Below are 17,541 nucleotides of genomic sequence, written 5' to 3' on the forward strand. Positions count from 1 at the left end.
ATTTCAGCACACATACCGCAAACTTACTCGTTCCGTTTACTTAATATGTTTTCTTTTTCTTTTTTCCCCCTTTTTACTGAAGAGAAAATGCCTGAAAGGTAAAGTTTATGATACCTCTCACTAAATTCAGATGAGAAAAGAGGGCATAGATCCTCCGTTAAGGTTTGTGTGGACCAAACAAGTCCGATTTAGAAACAGATTGAGAAAAATATATTAAATATATATTAAAAATATATAAATATATTAAACATTAATATATTAATAATATTTAATAATAAATATTAATACATTAAATGGTATATTATTTAATATATTGTTAATATATTAAATATATTATTAATATATTAAATATATTGTTTAATATATTATCAATATATTAAATATATATTAAAGCCAACTTAGCATTTCACGCCTCGCCTCTAATCCCAGTACTCAGGAGGCTGTGGTAAGAGGCTCACCGTGAGTTCGAGGCCAGCCTGGAGCACACGACAAAAGGGTAATCAAGAGAGATGGATTTCTGAGGATCCCATTATGGCATATTGCGATTCCATTATTGCGATTTCTTTACTCTGGGAATTGAGAAGCCTTGGGAGATGCTATTGTAAGTTGAAATAATGGCGTTTTCTTATTCTGCAGTTGGCTTTTACTAAGGTACAGCGAGCCAGGCAAGACCGCAGTGAACAAAGTATGACAGCACAAGAGATATCTGTTTGCGATTTTTAATCAAGCCATCTGTGCAAACAATTTATTTTTCTTTCTTTCTTCAAGGTTAGGAGGAGAGAAAATGCCACACTTGGGGGCCTGGGAGAAAACCAGAAAATGCTTTCCGTTTTCAATCGAATGTCAAGGCACTGGTGTGTGTAGAGGCCGTGCCCAGCCCTCAGTATTCCTCCGGATTGCTTGACTGTAAGTCTCGCAAATATGAATCGATTATGTTTGGAGGCACGCCTTGCAGGAGGAGCCTGCAGAAGGACAGCCCACCTAGAGGAGACAAAAAACAGAAAAAGGGAGTGTTAAAAGCCCAGATGTGAAAGACTACAGAGAGAACACTCCTGCGCTAGCTGCCTACGAACAGGGTTGTTTTTGTTCTTAGCTACAAGGACTCACACAGTCCCTGTTTGAAATCTTCTCCTGGTTCTAATGCATTTGGAATATAATGCACTTGGCATCTGGAAAAAAAATCAAGTTCCTGGCAGACCCATAATAATCTACTCCTCTACCATTGTTCCATCCTGGCATTGCTCTTTGAGAGGTTTGGGGAGCCCTCTGTGTGATAGAAAGGTTCTGACCAAATGGCTGTAAGTCAGCGGGAGAGCCATTTCTTAACGTATTTTTTTAATTAAGCACAGGACACTCTGATTCCAGCACACTGGAGGAGAAAAAAAAAAACTCGCTTTGACTTTGGCCATTTATAAACTGTGCAGAAAACTAGAACTAACACCTTCTGAGAGTGAGAGAGATGCCAACTACTATTTCATACGTACCTTCTGGATTCGTTCTATGTATATTAAAAACAAAAAACCCTCAAGTGTCATTAGAGAAAAAAACCCTTCGAAACCAGAACTCTGCACTGCCCTTTAATGAATGCTTCACTCGCTGGAAAATTCACGACCAGACAGAAGCAGCATGCTGCTTGGGCACTCTTTAAAAACACCTCCGATGCAAATTTAAGAAACTCATTCTCCTTAATTAAAAAAAAAAAAAGACAAAACCAACCAACCACGTCACATATTGGTAGAAACGATGCCACTTATATACGGGTCCATTCCTTGATGCAAAGAATTCAGAATGCATGGGGGGGAATCATTCATTCATTTTCATGTACATCAAATGCTTTGAGTCATGCTTGGCCACATTCAACAACTTGCCGCATGTCAAGGGAGGAGAAAAAACAAAAAACAAATAAAATGGTTGTGAAGGGTCAGTAGCGGAAGTTAGTTTCAAGATCCAGAAGTACAAACGAAAACTAGGAAGTTATCAGGTTCTGTTTCCACGGAAGGAAAATCATGCCATACTCCACAGGCCTGGCATGGCTTATGACATTCATAAGCTTCATATGCTAAGACCATATGAAAGCTTACCTTGGGTGACAATATACATTCAAACATCCTTACTGTGCTACAACTAAGGGAGAGAGAGGGAGAGAGAGAGAGAAGAGAGAGATGTTGTGAGCATTAATAAAGTGCCAGCGTCAAAGTTGAATGTACGTTGAAGGTGAAAATTACGGTCACAAGTATGAGGTGATTTCATTAATCCTTAGTCGGGTGAAGGGCAAAGGAAGAATAGAGGAGTGAAGGGTGTCACTTCAAGAGGATCATTAATACATAAAAATAATTAATAATACGCATCGCCGCTTTGCTAGAATAGGTGGCAAAGCTAATCTGACTAGCGAATATTTATGGTGAGAGATTCCAAACCGTTAGCTTAAAAAAAAAAAAAAGAAATACCCTACAACATATATATATCGTGTTTTTCAACAAAAGAAAAACATAGACAGTATTTAACAATGTTAGTGCTCATATATATATGTTGGAATTCCAAAAGGCAAAATTATCAAGTATAAATATTAAACTAGTGTATAATATTTTATAATATTCTATTTGAGACCGATGATATGGAATTAACCTAAGTCAAGCCTTAAATTCAAGCTCCTGGGTGACTGTGCAGTTACCTACAAGACTTCAGAGGAAAGATTCTGATATTTTATGTTCTCGTCAGGGCTGCCATAACCTCTAAATTCAGAAAGCAGATACTGTAAATTCAGGCACGAATCTACATTAGGGTTAATTTGGGTTGTCTGTCTAGTCCTCAAGGAACTCCTAATTAGCTCTTCCAAGTGAAAGCGGGTCATATACGTGAATAGAGCTTTCTATGTGTAACCCATCGTGCACAGGGCGCTAAACGTTTCCTTTAAGTTTATAAACATATGAGATAATTGGGATACCATCAAGATATCCAAACCGTCCAATAGAAGAATAGGTTTGATACTCTTCCAGTGAGTTTACAATGGGAAGAGTCTTACGTATGAGACTTTCCACATGATACACCCATCCTTTGTGTCCTCCACCAAAAGTGCACAGAGCATGCCCCCTTCAATTGAAGGCGCCCCATTTCTAAATTCCATCTCGGATATAAATTCCCCATGCTACAAAACTGTCTTCCAGGACCAACATATCTTTATCCGTTTGAAAAATGAAAACATTAAAAAAAATGTCCTCATTTCCAAAGGGTTTTTGTTTTTTATTTTTGATAGTCATATGTAAAATAAAGTTTTCCTCAAATGTAGTTTTTTGACTTTACAGGGAGAGCTGCTCTGTTACTTTAAGTCTTCCGATAAAAGGTATGGGTTTTTATCTTAATTAATATTCTTGGATAATTTGCCTTCCTCGTTCATGGCATAAATGCTGTATGCCATGAGCTTCTAAGAAATACGGTTAAAAGCAACCAAGAAAAACCAAGCTTTACATGCACAGTGCGTTTTCATGTAAGAGGAATGGAACAGAAAATGGAAGAGTCCAGTGGGGTATGAACTTTTTGAACCTGTTGCTGCCCCTCCAGGGAGACTGGCTGTCCAGGGGTATTTACTCCTTGATATATCACTGCAGAATTAGAATATTTGTACCGTATTTATTTATTCTCCGTTAACATTCTTACCTCTTAATACATAGCTTAACTCATTTAAGTAACTAACCCCTCGTCAGAAAGCAATCCGACCGTAATCAGTCTCAGCTTTGCTTATCGGACCAAAAGCTTATATTAAGAGAGAAATTACAGTTGATACCTTATCATGATTTTTTTTAAACAAAAGAACACGTCTTATTCATTATTAAATCTGGTCCTTACTCAGTTTACTATAAAGTTACTTAGAGTAGCATAACATTCGCATGCATAATATTTGTTTGTATAGAAGGCTCCAAATACTGAACCACTTAGGGGAGTATCGTCTTACGCCCTTTAACATTTAGTTATTTTCAAGGCGTGAATTTATGACAGATTTATAGAGATTTATCAATAATGCCTTGATAATATCAATAATACCTTGATGTAAAAGCTAGAAATTTAGAAACCAGATGACTTATAAATGTGGCTTAAATCGTCACTTAGGCTAAGAACACAGCTAAGTGTAGTGGTTACATCTATAAGGACTTTCTCAATAGTTAAGTAAGCTGTGGAAATCTGGAAATACCTCTCACTTCTGAATTATCATATACCCAAGGATATAAACACAAGACAAAGAATATACACCGTAAGAGAAAGAAACATAAGAGCATGCCGTTGTTCAAGAAGTTTCTTGTACTCTATTTAGACCAAAATAAGGAGGAAAAAAATCCTTCTCAAAATATTGTGGACATTTAGTGTAACTATAAGATGTGTATTTACAAAGCCATCTTTTAAAGTTTTATATCCTAATTGTTTCATCATAGACAGGGCAAATAAAATATTTTGGTCACCAGAGGATAGAAATAAAGAATGAGAGAGAAAAGACATTGTAATCGTGTTCTCTGATCTCGTGTGGTATCCCAAAGTGGGTTTGGTTGTTAAGGAAAACTTTAGGATAAACAATTGTCAATAAGAAATGTGATTAAGATGACAATTTATGCTAATACTTTCCCCTATATTAATCCTTATGTGGTTTGTTTTAGCTTGCATTAGTTATGACATTTCTTAAATGGAATATAAACCTGTAAATTAAAATTATTTAGTATGTGAATGCATGTATGTAGGTAAGTACATGTATATGTATATATGTATGTATATATGTATATTTATATACATAGGTATATATGTGTATGTAGGTATGTGTATGTATATATGTGTATGTGTATGTGTATATATGTACATATGTATGTAAATATATGTATGTAAATATATATGTATATTTATGTATAAGGTATATATATGTATGTGTATGTATATATGAATACATGGGTACATATGTATGTGTATATATGTATATTTATGTATAAGGTATATATATGTATGTGTATGTATATATGAATACATGGGTATGTATGTATGTGTATATATGTATATTTATGTATAAGGTATATATGTATGTGTGTATGTATATATGTATGTTTGTGTATATATGTATATATATGTATAGTTACATATACAGTATATATGTATGTATGTCTATATATGTATGTATATATATGTATGTGTGTATGTATATATGTGTACGTATGTATGTGTATGTATGTATATATGTATATTTATGTATAAGGTATATATATGTATGTGTATATATGTATATATGTATATATGTATGTGTATATATGTGTGCATATGTATATTTATGTATAAGGTATATATATGTATGTATATATATGTATATATGTATGTGTATATATGTGTGCATATGTATATTTATGTATAAGATATATATGTATGTATTAGTGTGTATGTATATATGTATATATGTACATATGTATGCATATATGTATATTTATGTATAAGGTATATGTATGTGTGTATATGTATATATGTATATATGTACATATGTATGCATATATGTATATTTATGTATAAGGTATATGTATGTATGTATATGTATATATGTATGTATGTGTATATTTGTATGTATATATGTATATTTATGTATAAGATATATATGTATGTATTATGTGTGTATGTATATATGTTTATATATGTAGTTTCACAGATTACTACGAATGTTGTGACTTCCTTAACTGTGGTTTCAGTAGATAAGCTCTTACTAATTAACTAGGCTTCCATTTGCAGATGGACTACGTCACTGAAGCAATACTGTTTTTACTTCATTCTCACAATGCTGTCCACCTAACATATCACCAAAATCAATATTCCTTTAATTAACAAAAATTAAAAAAACTATTAAAGCAAGTTAACCCAAATAGTCAGGTATCTTAACAAGCACGAATGCAGAGGTGGGGTGTCCCGACCATCCCCACCAATTCAGCCCAGTCACCACAGCACCACGTCTGGATTTTGCATCCCGAGGTTCTTTAAGCCACATCCTTCAACTTAAGCCCACAGGTAAGCTCGGAGCTGGCGTACCTTTCACCTCCAGTTTGCATTCGATCTCCACTGTCCCGAGGTCATTGACCGCTTTGCAGCAGTACGTGCCTCCGTCATAGGGACTAGGCTTACGGATCTCCAGGGTACAGACTCCTTGGTTGCTGAACATTCTGTATCTTGGGTCATCCACAATCGCCACTTTGTTTTTCATCCAGGTGATTTTGGGCTGAAGTTCAGATTGAAGAAAGTCAAGTCAAGGCCTGTGATGTGTGGACCATATAAGGAGACCCAGCGATGGGATTTAAAAACACGGTTTAGAAAGAAAGGGCATCTCAGAAGGGCGGCAGCTTCGTTCCTGCTTGTCTCAAATTCCGATCTACGTCATTAGCAAGAGACTAGATGGACACCTCTGAAGAGGCAAGCTGCCATTGTTCACAGGTCAGCTCAGGGGCACCCTTCCAGATGGATTAAGTTGCCTCCCACATTAATCTACATGGGCACGGAGTGTTCAATTATAAGACAATGAGTTCTATGCCTCTATTGTCTTGCAAATGTGTTTGTAAGTGTGCTGATTGTGAAAACCATTGCACAATGTACACATCACATCACACTGAGTGCCTTGAACACACACACATTCTGGATTCATCATCAATCTCATATCCGGATGTTAAAACTTGATCAACAGGTTTGTGCTATAAGTTCATGATAGAAAGTATATTGCTGGGTAGTTTTTCAGAGAATACCCAAAAGGTGACATGGTCTTCAGATTGTGTCTAATTCTTCATAGGTTGCATGAGCCTCCCCATCTATCTCACCATCTATCGGTCCAAGATCAGTTCTGACTGAATAACACAAGATCAGCAACAGACAGACTAGTCACCCAGGAAGGTGGGTCTCTGCGTATTGACCCTTGGTTTAAATTCTAGGTATTGATCTCCGCTGCTTTCCGACATATTCCTTCCCTCTGTAAACGTACCCACCCTTGACACGATCTCTCAGATGCCCTGTGTTTATTACGTTGTGTCTTTCAGATCTCAGAGTGGGAGCATTTTCTATCTTTTATCTTTTCTCTCCCTCCTTTTGCCTCATCGGGAACATTCCCGGGGGCACTGGGGCCTTGGTTTTGTTACACCGCAAGCCCCCCAATGCTATTCCTAAAGGGTGGCATGTAGCCTCTCCACGCTGAGACTCCACACTGAGAGCAGCAGCCCTGGCCTTCCTCCTACATTAGGGGTTAACATTTCCTTACAGTCAGGTGGAGGGGCCCAGACCATACTCATTTAAACATCAATTCCGCACCTTCTTCTTATGCTCCTCCTGGCTTCTCCCTTCGATTCCCCCATTCTGCCTAAGATAATATGCTGCCATTACAGCATTCCATTCTATCAGAGTTCTCAAAGCTCAAGGGTACTTTCCCTACATGCTACCCAGGGACACAGACGACTATGGACAGACAACTCCTGCTGTTACTTTTAAACACCAACAAGGTGAAACTTGAGAACATTTCTAAGTGTCCTCAATCGGGTATTTTTTTTTAACATTTATTTATTTATTTAATTTTTATAAGTATGTTGTCACTGACACAGCAGAAGAGGGCATCGGATCCCATTACAGATGGTTGTGAGTCACCAGGTGGTTGCTGGGAATCGAACTCAGGACCTCTGGAAGAGCAGTCAGTGCTCTTCACTGCTAAAAGCCATCTCTCCAGCCCCCTCAATTGGTTTTGATACCCCCCTTTTAGCAGAGCCCAGTTTAGATTCTGCCCTGAATCATCGTGCGACTGTTGAGTGACTTACAGAGCTCTTGATGAACGCCAAATCACGCCGTGCACCAGCAATACATCCTATCTATTATGAACTCATAGCGCGAACCCATAGATCAAGTTTTAAAATCTGGGAGCAACTGATGAATCAAGAGTGTGTACATTCAAGGCACACAGCGTGCACAACATTACCGCTTCCTTTTTCCAGGCGAAACCATACCCCTCTTTCTTCTGCTGTGTGGCTTTGTTTCTTCAGCGGCTATCTACTAGATGGTGAAGACATATACCATGTTCGTTACTACTACATTTAAATATTATAGTTATTTATCCAGAAATTCCATCTTTCTTCACTCCCTAACCCTAGAAAGACACGGATAGGAGTTGGAAGGCCTGTTTTACTTTTCACATGCCCATATAACATGGCAAATATAAAAGAGACGCTTCGGAATCAATCGAAGTGATTCATTGTACCTTAGGAATTAATTCATGGTACCTTGGGATTTCCTCGGACGCTGCAGTTCAGGGTGGCATTGTAACCAGCGATGGCATAGGTGTTAACCAAAGGCTGAGTAAACATGGGGGCCTCTGTGAAATCGAAGTCTTCATACACCGGATTTTTATAGATCTTACCTTAAAAATGAGTATTAAAAGATGTTTAAGAATAGAAGTCGGCCTGAGAGTGTACTATTTTTTAGCATCCTTTACTCATGAGCAAAACTGCCTCCTCAGAAAAGCACGAGCAAATGCCACACGGCACTTATTCTGATGGGGACCCACACAGAGCAGGCCATACCTGGAGCAGAAGCTAAAGTGGTTATGAGACACTAAACCCAGTACTGAATGGATGTAGTTTGTCTTTCTGAGTCTCTTGATCAAAGATCTGTCCTAATGTGGAAATTACAGAGAAGGACTTTGTTGGGGGTTGGTCTGGTGCTGTGTACACACATGCTAAATTCTGAACCCCAAGATCTGGTTGCCCTCAGACGAGTGTATCCTCACATACACCACACACACTGGCCTCTGTTGTGCAAACCTTGCTCCCCAGTTTAAAGCTATTGGTTAATGGAAGGCTAGACCCTGTGATTGGGCAGCAGAGAGAGAATGGTGAGAACTGAGAATCGAGGTAGTTGAAAGAGGCCATGGAGGAGGAGGTGAGAGAAGAGAAAGAGGAGGAGAAAAGAGACAAGGAGAGGAGGATGCTGACGTGAGAGGAGATGGACCAGGAGCGTGTGGATGGAGAAGTTGTCCACTATGGTTACTGATGAGCAGAAACCACTCGGGTGAGACTCAGACAGTGACCACCAAGGGACATGACTGGGATGTAAGTTAGAATAGCTCTCACACCCTGCCCAGTCTAGGCTTACCGCTAAATAAAATACCAGGATGTTGTGCCTTTTATACAGACTAGCTAGTAATTCATTTACAGGACTTGAGAGTGATTGAATGAAATTATAGAATTCAGCTCCTCCCCACCCTTTTTAGAGCAAGTCTCATGTAAACACTACATTGAAGGTATCAAAAAAACAAAAACAAAAAAAAACCAAACAGAAAACCAAGAAACTCGCCATTTTTCCTATCTGTGTGACATTCACCTTGTACGGACCTAACAACCAGAAACTGGAATGAATTAAATTAGTAAAGCTCTATAATGATAATGATAGTATAATTTCCCTACAAAACAATTTGCCTGTAGAACTGAGATTTTACTTGAATATTATTACCTGATTTCCCAGCATGCTCACCCCTACTCCCTTTTTGCCATCTCCTCTTTACTGCTCCCCAGTGAGTCCACCAAGGTTTCCAAACGCCGGTCCATTCCCAACTCACCGTCCTTGGCAATCACAGCACTCTCCTTCGTCATGGTCGCGTCCTCGCTAAGGCCGCACATATTTTCGGCAAAGACCCGGAAGTAATACTCGTTTCCTATGACCAGCTCGGTAATGGTGGCATTGGTTCGGTGGTAATGCTCAATGACGGTGAACCATTCCTGAAGGGACAAAATGGTTATGATTGGATGGAAATCGCCTATTGACTGGAACAAAAAGAATGTGCGATTGATTTTAGAAGAGCAGTGACTTTTACATGGAGAGCGACGACGATATACATTTATTACAACGTAACTCGTCTGCGGCTGTTCGCAATTTACTCTTCACCTGTGCATTAGATTCACACCATCATCTACTGCTATTTCACATCTTTCATAAGCGCATGATTTCTGTCATCTACTCATCCACCCAATAACATCAGTCTCTTGTGGGACAAAATATAATTATAGGATTTAAGTGATAATTTACTGTGAAAGAGTAACAGAGGAAGCTAAATGATAGGGAAAAACTAATAGTAGCCAATAACTAGAGAAAAATTAATAGAATCCAATACATTTGCCTAGTTTATTAATCTAGGTTATTTTAACTATCACCTCTACACACACACATACACACACACGCACACATACACGTGCATACACACACACATGTACATACACATGTGCACACACACACACAATTTGTTGACTTGTTTGATTTCCCAACTCCAGTGGATGCACCTTTAACCTTGCCTTCTCTTTCCATCTCACAGAGCCTATGACAGTCCCTGGTGCCTGGTAGATTCAATACACAAAGTAAATATTGACTACTTACTGGATGAATGAATGAATAGGTTAAGACACTTGGTACGGTCCTCCCCATTCCAAGAAATATACTCAGAGCTTTGCCTGGCTGCCAGCCGAACACCACACTATTCAACCTATGTTTTGGACTAGTAATAGAGAAAGCACGATTGCTAAGAAAAACATGCTTTCTAAAGGAAAAGTATTTTCCTTGGAATTTTCAAGTCCATTGTTATCTATAGAGTGTAGATAATTTAATAACAGAAAGCATAGCTATGTATTCATTTATTTACAAAATTCTATGCAAACCTTTATCCTAATGTTTTTGGTTTTTTTTTTTTATATTGGCTTATCTTATGGTTTTATGTCCTTCAACTTGTCTTGACTGAGGAGTACATCAAGTATAGGAATATTCCCGGTCTGTCTGTCTGTCTGTCTGTCTGTCTGTCTGTCTATTATCTCTCTCTCTGTGTCTCTCTGTGTCTCTCTGTGTCTCTCTATGTCTGTGTCTGTCTGTCTGTCTATTATCTCTCTCTGTGTCTCTCTGTGTCTCTCTGTCTCTGTGTCTGTCTGTCTGTCTGTCTCCCTCCCTCCCTCCCTCCCTCCCTCTCCCCAGCAGATACAACAGTACTTAACACACAGCAAGAGGACAAAAAGTCAGACCTACCATGCTTTTCTTGTCGGCCTTCTGGATGGTGTACCCTGTGATGGCAGCATTCCCATCATCCTTTGGTGGCGTCCATGTTAGAGCAACATTCTCTCCCCACACATCTTCAATAGTCACAGCCTGGGGTGGGCCTGGGCGGTCTGTAGGATGGATTCATGTCATCACTGTGAATTCATGTTCCCTTCCAGTCTATACCCCGCTACAGGAGGACATCTTGAAATGTCCTTTTTCTCATTAGAGGACAACATTCTTCCAGACTCTGCCATGGGGTCTGCACACAACCCGGGATTCCCTTATCTGCGCCGAATCATACTCCTCCTAGCTTAGAAGACCCCTTAAGGTTTGAGTTAAAGAACTTCAGGCTCACGATGATATTTTCTAGTTCATTCCATTTGCCTGCTCCCACTCTTTCTTAAAAGGGGAAAAAAATATCCATAGGAAGGGATATGGAAACAAAGTTTAAAGCAGTGACTCAAGGAATGGCCATTCAGAGCCTGCCCCACGTGTGGCCCATATATGTACAGCCACCAAAACTAGATAAGATTGATGAAGATAGAAAATGCATGCTGAAGGGGACCGGATATAGATCTCTCCTGAGAGACACATCCAGAGCATGTCCAACACAGAGATCAATGCTAGCAGCAAACCACCTAACTGAGAATAGGACCCCCTTGGGGGGAATTAGAGGAAGGATTGAAAGAGTTGAAGGAGCTTGCAACCCCATAAAAACAATGCCAACCAACCAGAGCTTCCAGGGACTAAACCACTACTGAAAGACTATACATGAACTGACCCAGGGCTCCAACTGCATATGTAGCAGAGAATAGCCTTGTTGGGGCACCAGGAGAAGGGTCCCTTGGTCCTGCCAAGGTTGGACCCCAGTGCAGGGGGATATGGGGGGCAATAAGGGGGATGTATAGGGGGAATACCCATATGGGGGAGGGGAAGGGAGGGAATAGGGGCTTATGGACAGGAAACCAGGAAGGAGAATAACATTTGAAATGTAAGTAAAGAAATATATCTAATAAAAAATTAAATAAAAAAAAGAACTTCAGGCTCCTCAGAGGAAGTATCCCTTTAGTTAGAGAACCCCAAGTCCCAGCAAATTGACTGAAACCAAAAAAATTATTGGAAACAAGGCTTCTCTTAGCACTGATAATAAGCTATTTTTTGTTTGACTCTGTGGATATATGTGATCTTTAACTCAGCATCTTTTTGCATTAGCCTTCTGCATGCTAGAAGGATAGGCATGCACCACTATGCTGGGCCCTTAAATTCTGTTTATGTGTGTGAGCGGCATATACATATATGGGTGCATATACATGTCAGGGATGGGAGGTGCATACGTGTGGAAGCCAGAGAAGGGTATCAGGTGTTTCCATCCACTTTACTCCTTTGAGGTTAAAAGTCTTTTTCTGAACCAGGAGCTACTGTTTTTAGCTTCACTGACAAGTAGGAAGTCAGGACAATCCTGATCTCTCCTTTTAACCCAGTGCTGGGCTTTTGGGCCCACGCAGGACCATACCTGCATTTTGGCTAGCTATGCGGGTGCTGGGATCCAAACCCAGGTCCTCATGTTTGTGTACTCTCGCTCTCTGAGCCATCTCACCAGCCTCCTAAATGTTCTTACTGACATTGCAAAAATTACGGAAGAGTTTAATTTAAGCAAGAGCCGTGGGCTGCGTATTAGGATCCTTCCCGACTCTGTTTCCTTAACTTTGAACAACGATGAGAACTAACCTGTTTGTTTTCTACAGGTACCGGCTGGCACAAAGGCTCAACTCCTGTGGTCAGCTATGTGACTTTAGTTGCTGCTTCTTTACATTAGGGAAAGCCTTCGCTCTTCACCCAAGCTTTGCGGCTAGTGAACTGCAGGTGTGGCAAGGATCACTTTAAACTGCCTAGAAGCGGCCGTGTTGTTTAATGCAAGGATCAGCATAAGAAATTCTTCTCAAGGAATCAGGCATTATAAAGCAAGGACGATGGCGCTCACTAAAAGTGTGTCCTATAATTACCTTACACACATCCCCAGGCCTCCAGAGATGAGTACATTCAGTCAGTAAAAGTTACTTTAAAATACTAATAAATCTTGCTGCCTATTTCTTTTTAAATTGCTTTGCTTTCTTTTTTCTTATTTTATTATCTATCTATTATTATCTATCTATCTATCTATCTATCTATCTGTCTATCTATCTATCTATTTATCTATCTATCATCTATTTCGAGACAGGGTCCCTCTATGTAGTCCTGGCTGTACTGGACCCTTCTACGTGGTAGATGAGATTGGCCTTAACTTCAGAGAGCCTCCCGCCTCTGCCTCCCGAGGGCTGAGATCGCAGGCGTGTACCACCATACTTGGCACCTCTTTCTTAATCTTAAAGATATTTTTTGCGTAGAATAAGCCTATCACATTCCTATCTCCCCCGCTGAATGATGAAGACCATTGGTCCTTTGACTAGTTGACTCCGTTGGCGGAATGCGCTAGCTCCTCCCTCCAAACTTACCAACGATCTGGATGTCGATCGAGGCGCTTTCCACGTACTTATCCACCTTGACCTCCAGGTCGTATTTGCCTGAGTGGCTGCGCTCTGCTTTCCTAATGAATATGATGGTATCGGTCTCTGAGTTGCGAATGTTTATTTGATTCTTGTCGATTTCTGTACCGTCCTTCTTCCAGGTCAGTTCTGGTCTTGGTTTACCCTAAAGTGAAAGACGGAAAAGTTAATAACACTGTTGCAAATGTGTGTGTGTGTGTGTGTGTGTGTGTGTGTTTGAAGGAGAGAAATAACATTGTCACAGATGTGTGTGTGGGTGTGTTTTGAAGGAGAGAAATAATGTTACAAATGTGTGTGTGTGTTTTGAAGAAGAGAAATAATGTTACAAATGTGTGTGTGTGTGTGTGTTGGAGAGAAATAACATTGTCACAGATGTGTGTGTGTGTGTGTGTGTGTTGAAGGAGAAATAACTGTTGAAAATATGTATATGTGTGTGTTTGTGTGTGTATGTATGTATGTATGTATGTATGTATATGTATATATAATGTTAACACTACAGCAATGTCAATGGCCTGACTTATTCTAGGCAAGGATGGACAATGCCACCACTCTAATACAATGGTGGTTGACACTGGGCCAGCAAAGCCACTTTCTGCTGATTGCCTTCTGTGTGTCAGGTACACAATGTTATTTCCCTCAGCCTACACAGAAAGAAGGATCATTATCCTCACTGATTTTGAAAGAGGGATTCGGTGAGTTTTTCCCCAAGGCCTTGAAGTTAAGAAACTTCTAGAACTAGTTCTTGAAGGTAGACCTGTCAGACGTCAGCAGGACAGTGGGCAAGAGCTTATGCTCTAGGACCCTGGAACCTGTGCTTGACTCTAGACCACTTACTAATGTTGTGACCTTGGGAAAACTGTTTAAACTCTCTGTGTCTCAGTAAGACAGTAAAATAGCCATGGTTATAAAGACTGAGGTCTTCTGCAGACCCCCTAACTGTTTAGCAGTATCACATAAAAGCTAATGAGTTTCCTCTGTACAATGTTTCTCCTCTCAGACTGGTATAGTCTCCCTAGCTAACTGCCACCATTAGAAATTATAAAATCATAACATTATCTATAGGAACAAATTTCAATTTCTTTTGTTGTTTTCTCTTTCTTTTCTTTTTTTCTTTTTTTTTTGAGACAGGGTCTCATGTAGCCCAAGATAGATTCAAGTTTCCTAAGTAGCCTAGGATAGCTTTGAACTCCTTCCTGAATCCCACACCTCCTGAATACTAAGATTTCAGGTATGTACCACCACACCTATCTTATTTGTTCTTATGTCAATTGGCTGTCTTGTTAGTGGCCTTAAAGTCACAGCAATCCTCCTGCTTCAGCCTCAAGTGCTGGGAGTATAAGCATGAGTAGGGTGTGTCCCTGTGTCTGTCGTGTATGTGTGTGTGTGTGTGTGTGTGTGTGAGAGAGAGAGAGAGAGAGAGAGAGACAGAGAGAGAGAGACAGAGAGAGAGACAGAGAGAGAGACAGAGACAGAGACAGAGGGGAGAGGGGGAGAGGGGGAGAGAGGGAGAGAGGGAGAGGGGAAGGAGGGGGAGGGGGGGAGGCAAAGAGGAGGGGGAGGGAGAGGGAGGGGAAAAGGAAAAAAAATCTGTACTTCTGTGTGTGAGTGAGAGACCTAAGTTGATTATTGTTAAAAAAAGAAAGACTGGAAGGAAGGAAGAAAGAAAGGGGGGAAAGAAAGAACTAGGTTATTCTTACAAACAGCAGATTCTTTTGCTGGAGCAATTATTTCACAGTGGGCATGCATTTGAGTTAGTGGCATCAAGATTTCAAAGTAGAGTTCTGCTTGGAGGGAGCCATTATGGAAATTAGGAGAAGATCGTTCTGTTGAACGTGAGAACTTGGTGCAAACAATCAGTGCTACAAATGGCTGGGCCACAGGGATTCTTCCAGCATTTCTTCCTTCCCTTCCTCTCAGATATCCCCACCCCACCCCACCCCACCCCACCGAGTCTTTAGGCAAGAGTAGGTCTCTGTGTCCTTCGGAATTTAAATCTGACAGTTGTACAGCATTTTCCATTATAGACCTAATCGTTTTGGGGAATTCTGAAACACAGTGAACTTACAGGCTGGACTATCTCGCTCTACCTTGTAAACACTCCAGCCCTGGAAAGACACAAGGAGAGGGGTCTCTGCATTTTACCTGGAAAGGAATCACCAGATTTACAGCTTCTCCAACTCTACGGATGTAAGTTTGCTTCAGGTGCCTTGGGATGCGAATCTTTGGTGGCTCTGGGGAAGGGTAGAAAAGCAGTCAGTATAGTTCCCTGAAAATGGCCTTGCCTAAGGAGAACAGCGTGATGCTAATGACCCATCCAGGGGGTCACATTGTTTAACACACAATCCTACATGTTCCATTAACAGTATATTTAGCAAATCTGGTCCAAAGCTGTTTTCTCCGAGTACAGATATGTTTTTATTGATTGATTTTTATGGTGTATTTTTATGGGGTTAGAGAGAGAGCTCAGCACTTCAGAGCACTCGCAGCTCTTCTGTTGTTTGATTCCCAGCACCCACTGGGTATAACTCACAACTGTAATTCCAGTTATAGGAGATACAGTGCTCTCTCTCTTCTGGCCTCTTTGGATACCAGGCACAGACATGGCATCCTGACATACATGCAGCTAAAACATTCATAAACATAATATAATGTAAATGTGAAAGGGAGAGGGGGTTTACGGTGGGGGGAGACAGGAAGAGGGAGAGAGAAGGAGAGAAAGGGGGCTGGAGAGATGACTCAGTGGTTAAGAGCACTGACTGCTCTTCCAGAGGCCCTGAGTTCAATTCCCAGCAACCACATGGTGGCTCACAACCATCTGTAATAGGAGTTGATGCCCTCTTCTGGTGTGTCTGAACAGTGTACTCACATGTATAAAATAAATAAATAAATCTTTAAAGAAGAAGAAGGAGGAGGAGGAGGAGGAAGAAGAGGAGGAAGAGGAAGGAAGGAAGCAAGCATTTGAATACTTAGAGAACTGGAAGCCAAGCAATTCCCCTACCTCAGCCTCCTTTCAAATAGCTGACACCAAGGGCATATAACACTATGACTACCTTCTATGCATGATATATTTTTTTTTTGGTGTGCATTTATCATTTGGAAACAATTACTACATAGAATTGGGCAGATCTTCCAAATGCTGACATGTTTTATTGTATAACATCTTAAAAATTTTACTTGTTGATTTGACTGCTGTATCAATACTTTTAAGAATTCAAAAGCTGTCAAGTTCATAATAATGATGTTAAGATTTCCAATTTTTTTTTGCTTGAAAGCTCAAATGTTTCTATGAGCAAGTTGACAACAGACGCTATAAATCGCATGCTTTGAATGGACACTCCCATCCCATTCATTTTTGAGAAAAACCTCAGGATGCCTCACTGGGTAAAGGTGCTTGCTATGCAAGCCCAATGACCCGAGTTCAATTCCTTAAACCCACGTGGTAGAAAGAGAAAACCAAATTTTGAAAGTTGTTCTCCAGTCCAGAAAAAAGAGACATGGACTCAAGAGCCAAGATTAGTACAACTGACATTTCTTATGTTTGATCAACAACACTCTAAGGCAAAGTATGGTGGTGGGGAGACAGCGTAGCTGTCCTTCTCAGTGGCACTGACTTGATTCATGCAAAGGCTTCGTTTACATGTAGCTTTATACTATCAGTGCAGATAAGGATACATTGACAAGGGCCAGATTGTATCCATGCTGTCATGAAAATGGCTGTGGCCCTGGAGACCCACACGTGCCGGAGGGCAGGTGTAGTTCCACCAGAGAATATGACCAAGTCAATTAACTGGTCTTCTGAATACTAAATTATACAGCCCAAAGCTGACCTTCTAAACTGCCTTGAAAGCAGGGATCTGTGAATTTTTCACTCCCAGGAAGCATTCATAAACTATCAAAAGAATGGTAGCCCAAGCCCAATAAATCTTAAGAAAGGGATAAGTGTGTGTGT

The 17,541-nt window shown here is 40.2% G+C and overlaps 1 protein-coding gene across 1 annotated transcript in view; it reads right to left on the minus strand.

Annotated features, from left to right (window-relative positions):
• Positions 1–706: 706 nt before the first annotated feature.
• Mybpc1 (myosin binding protein C1) overlaps positions 707–17,541 on the minus strand; it is an 87,487-nt gene continuing 70,652 nt past the window's right edge. Inside the window, exons 20-26 of the mRNA XM_032910951.1 lie at positions 15,735–15,823; positions 13,542–13,737; positions 11,038–11,177; positions 9,590–9,749; positions 8,256–8,392; positions 6,040–6,226; positions 707–981 (exon numbers count right to left, since the gene is read on the minus strand). Of these exons, the coding sequence (XP_032766842.1) occupies positions 881–981; positions 6,040–6,226; positions 8,256–8,392; positions 9,590–9,749; positions 11,038–11,177; positions 13,542–13,737; positions 15,735–15,823 (1,010 nt within the window). The 3' untranslated portion in view covers positions 707–880. The remainder of the gene's footprint in view (positions 982–6,039; positions 6,227–8,255; positions 8,393–9,589; positions 9,750–11,037; positions 11,178–13,541; positions 13,738–15,734; positions 15,824–17,541) is intronic.

This window comes from Rattus rattus, chromosome 1 (assembly GCF_011064425.1).
Source record: "Rattus rattus isolate New Zealand chromosome 1, Rrattus_CSIRO_v1, whole genome shotgun sequence".
NCBI lineage: Eukaryota > Metazoa > Chordata > Mammalia > Rodentia > Muridae > Rattus > Rattus rattus.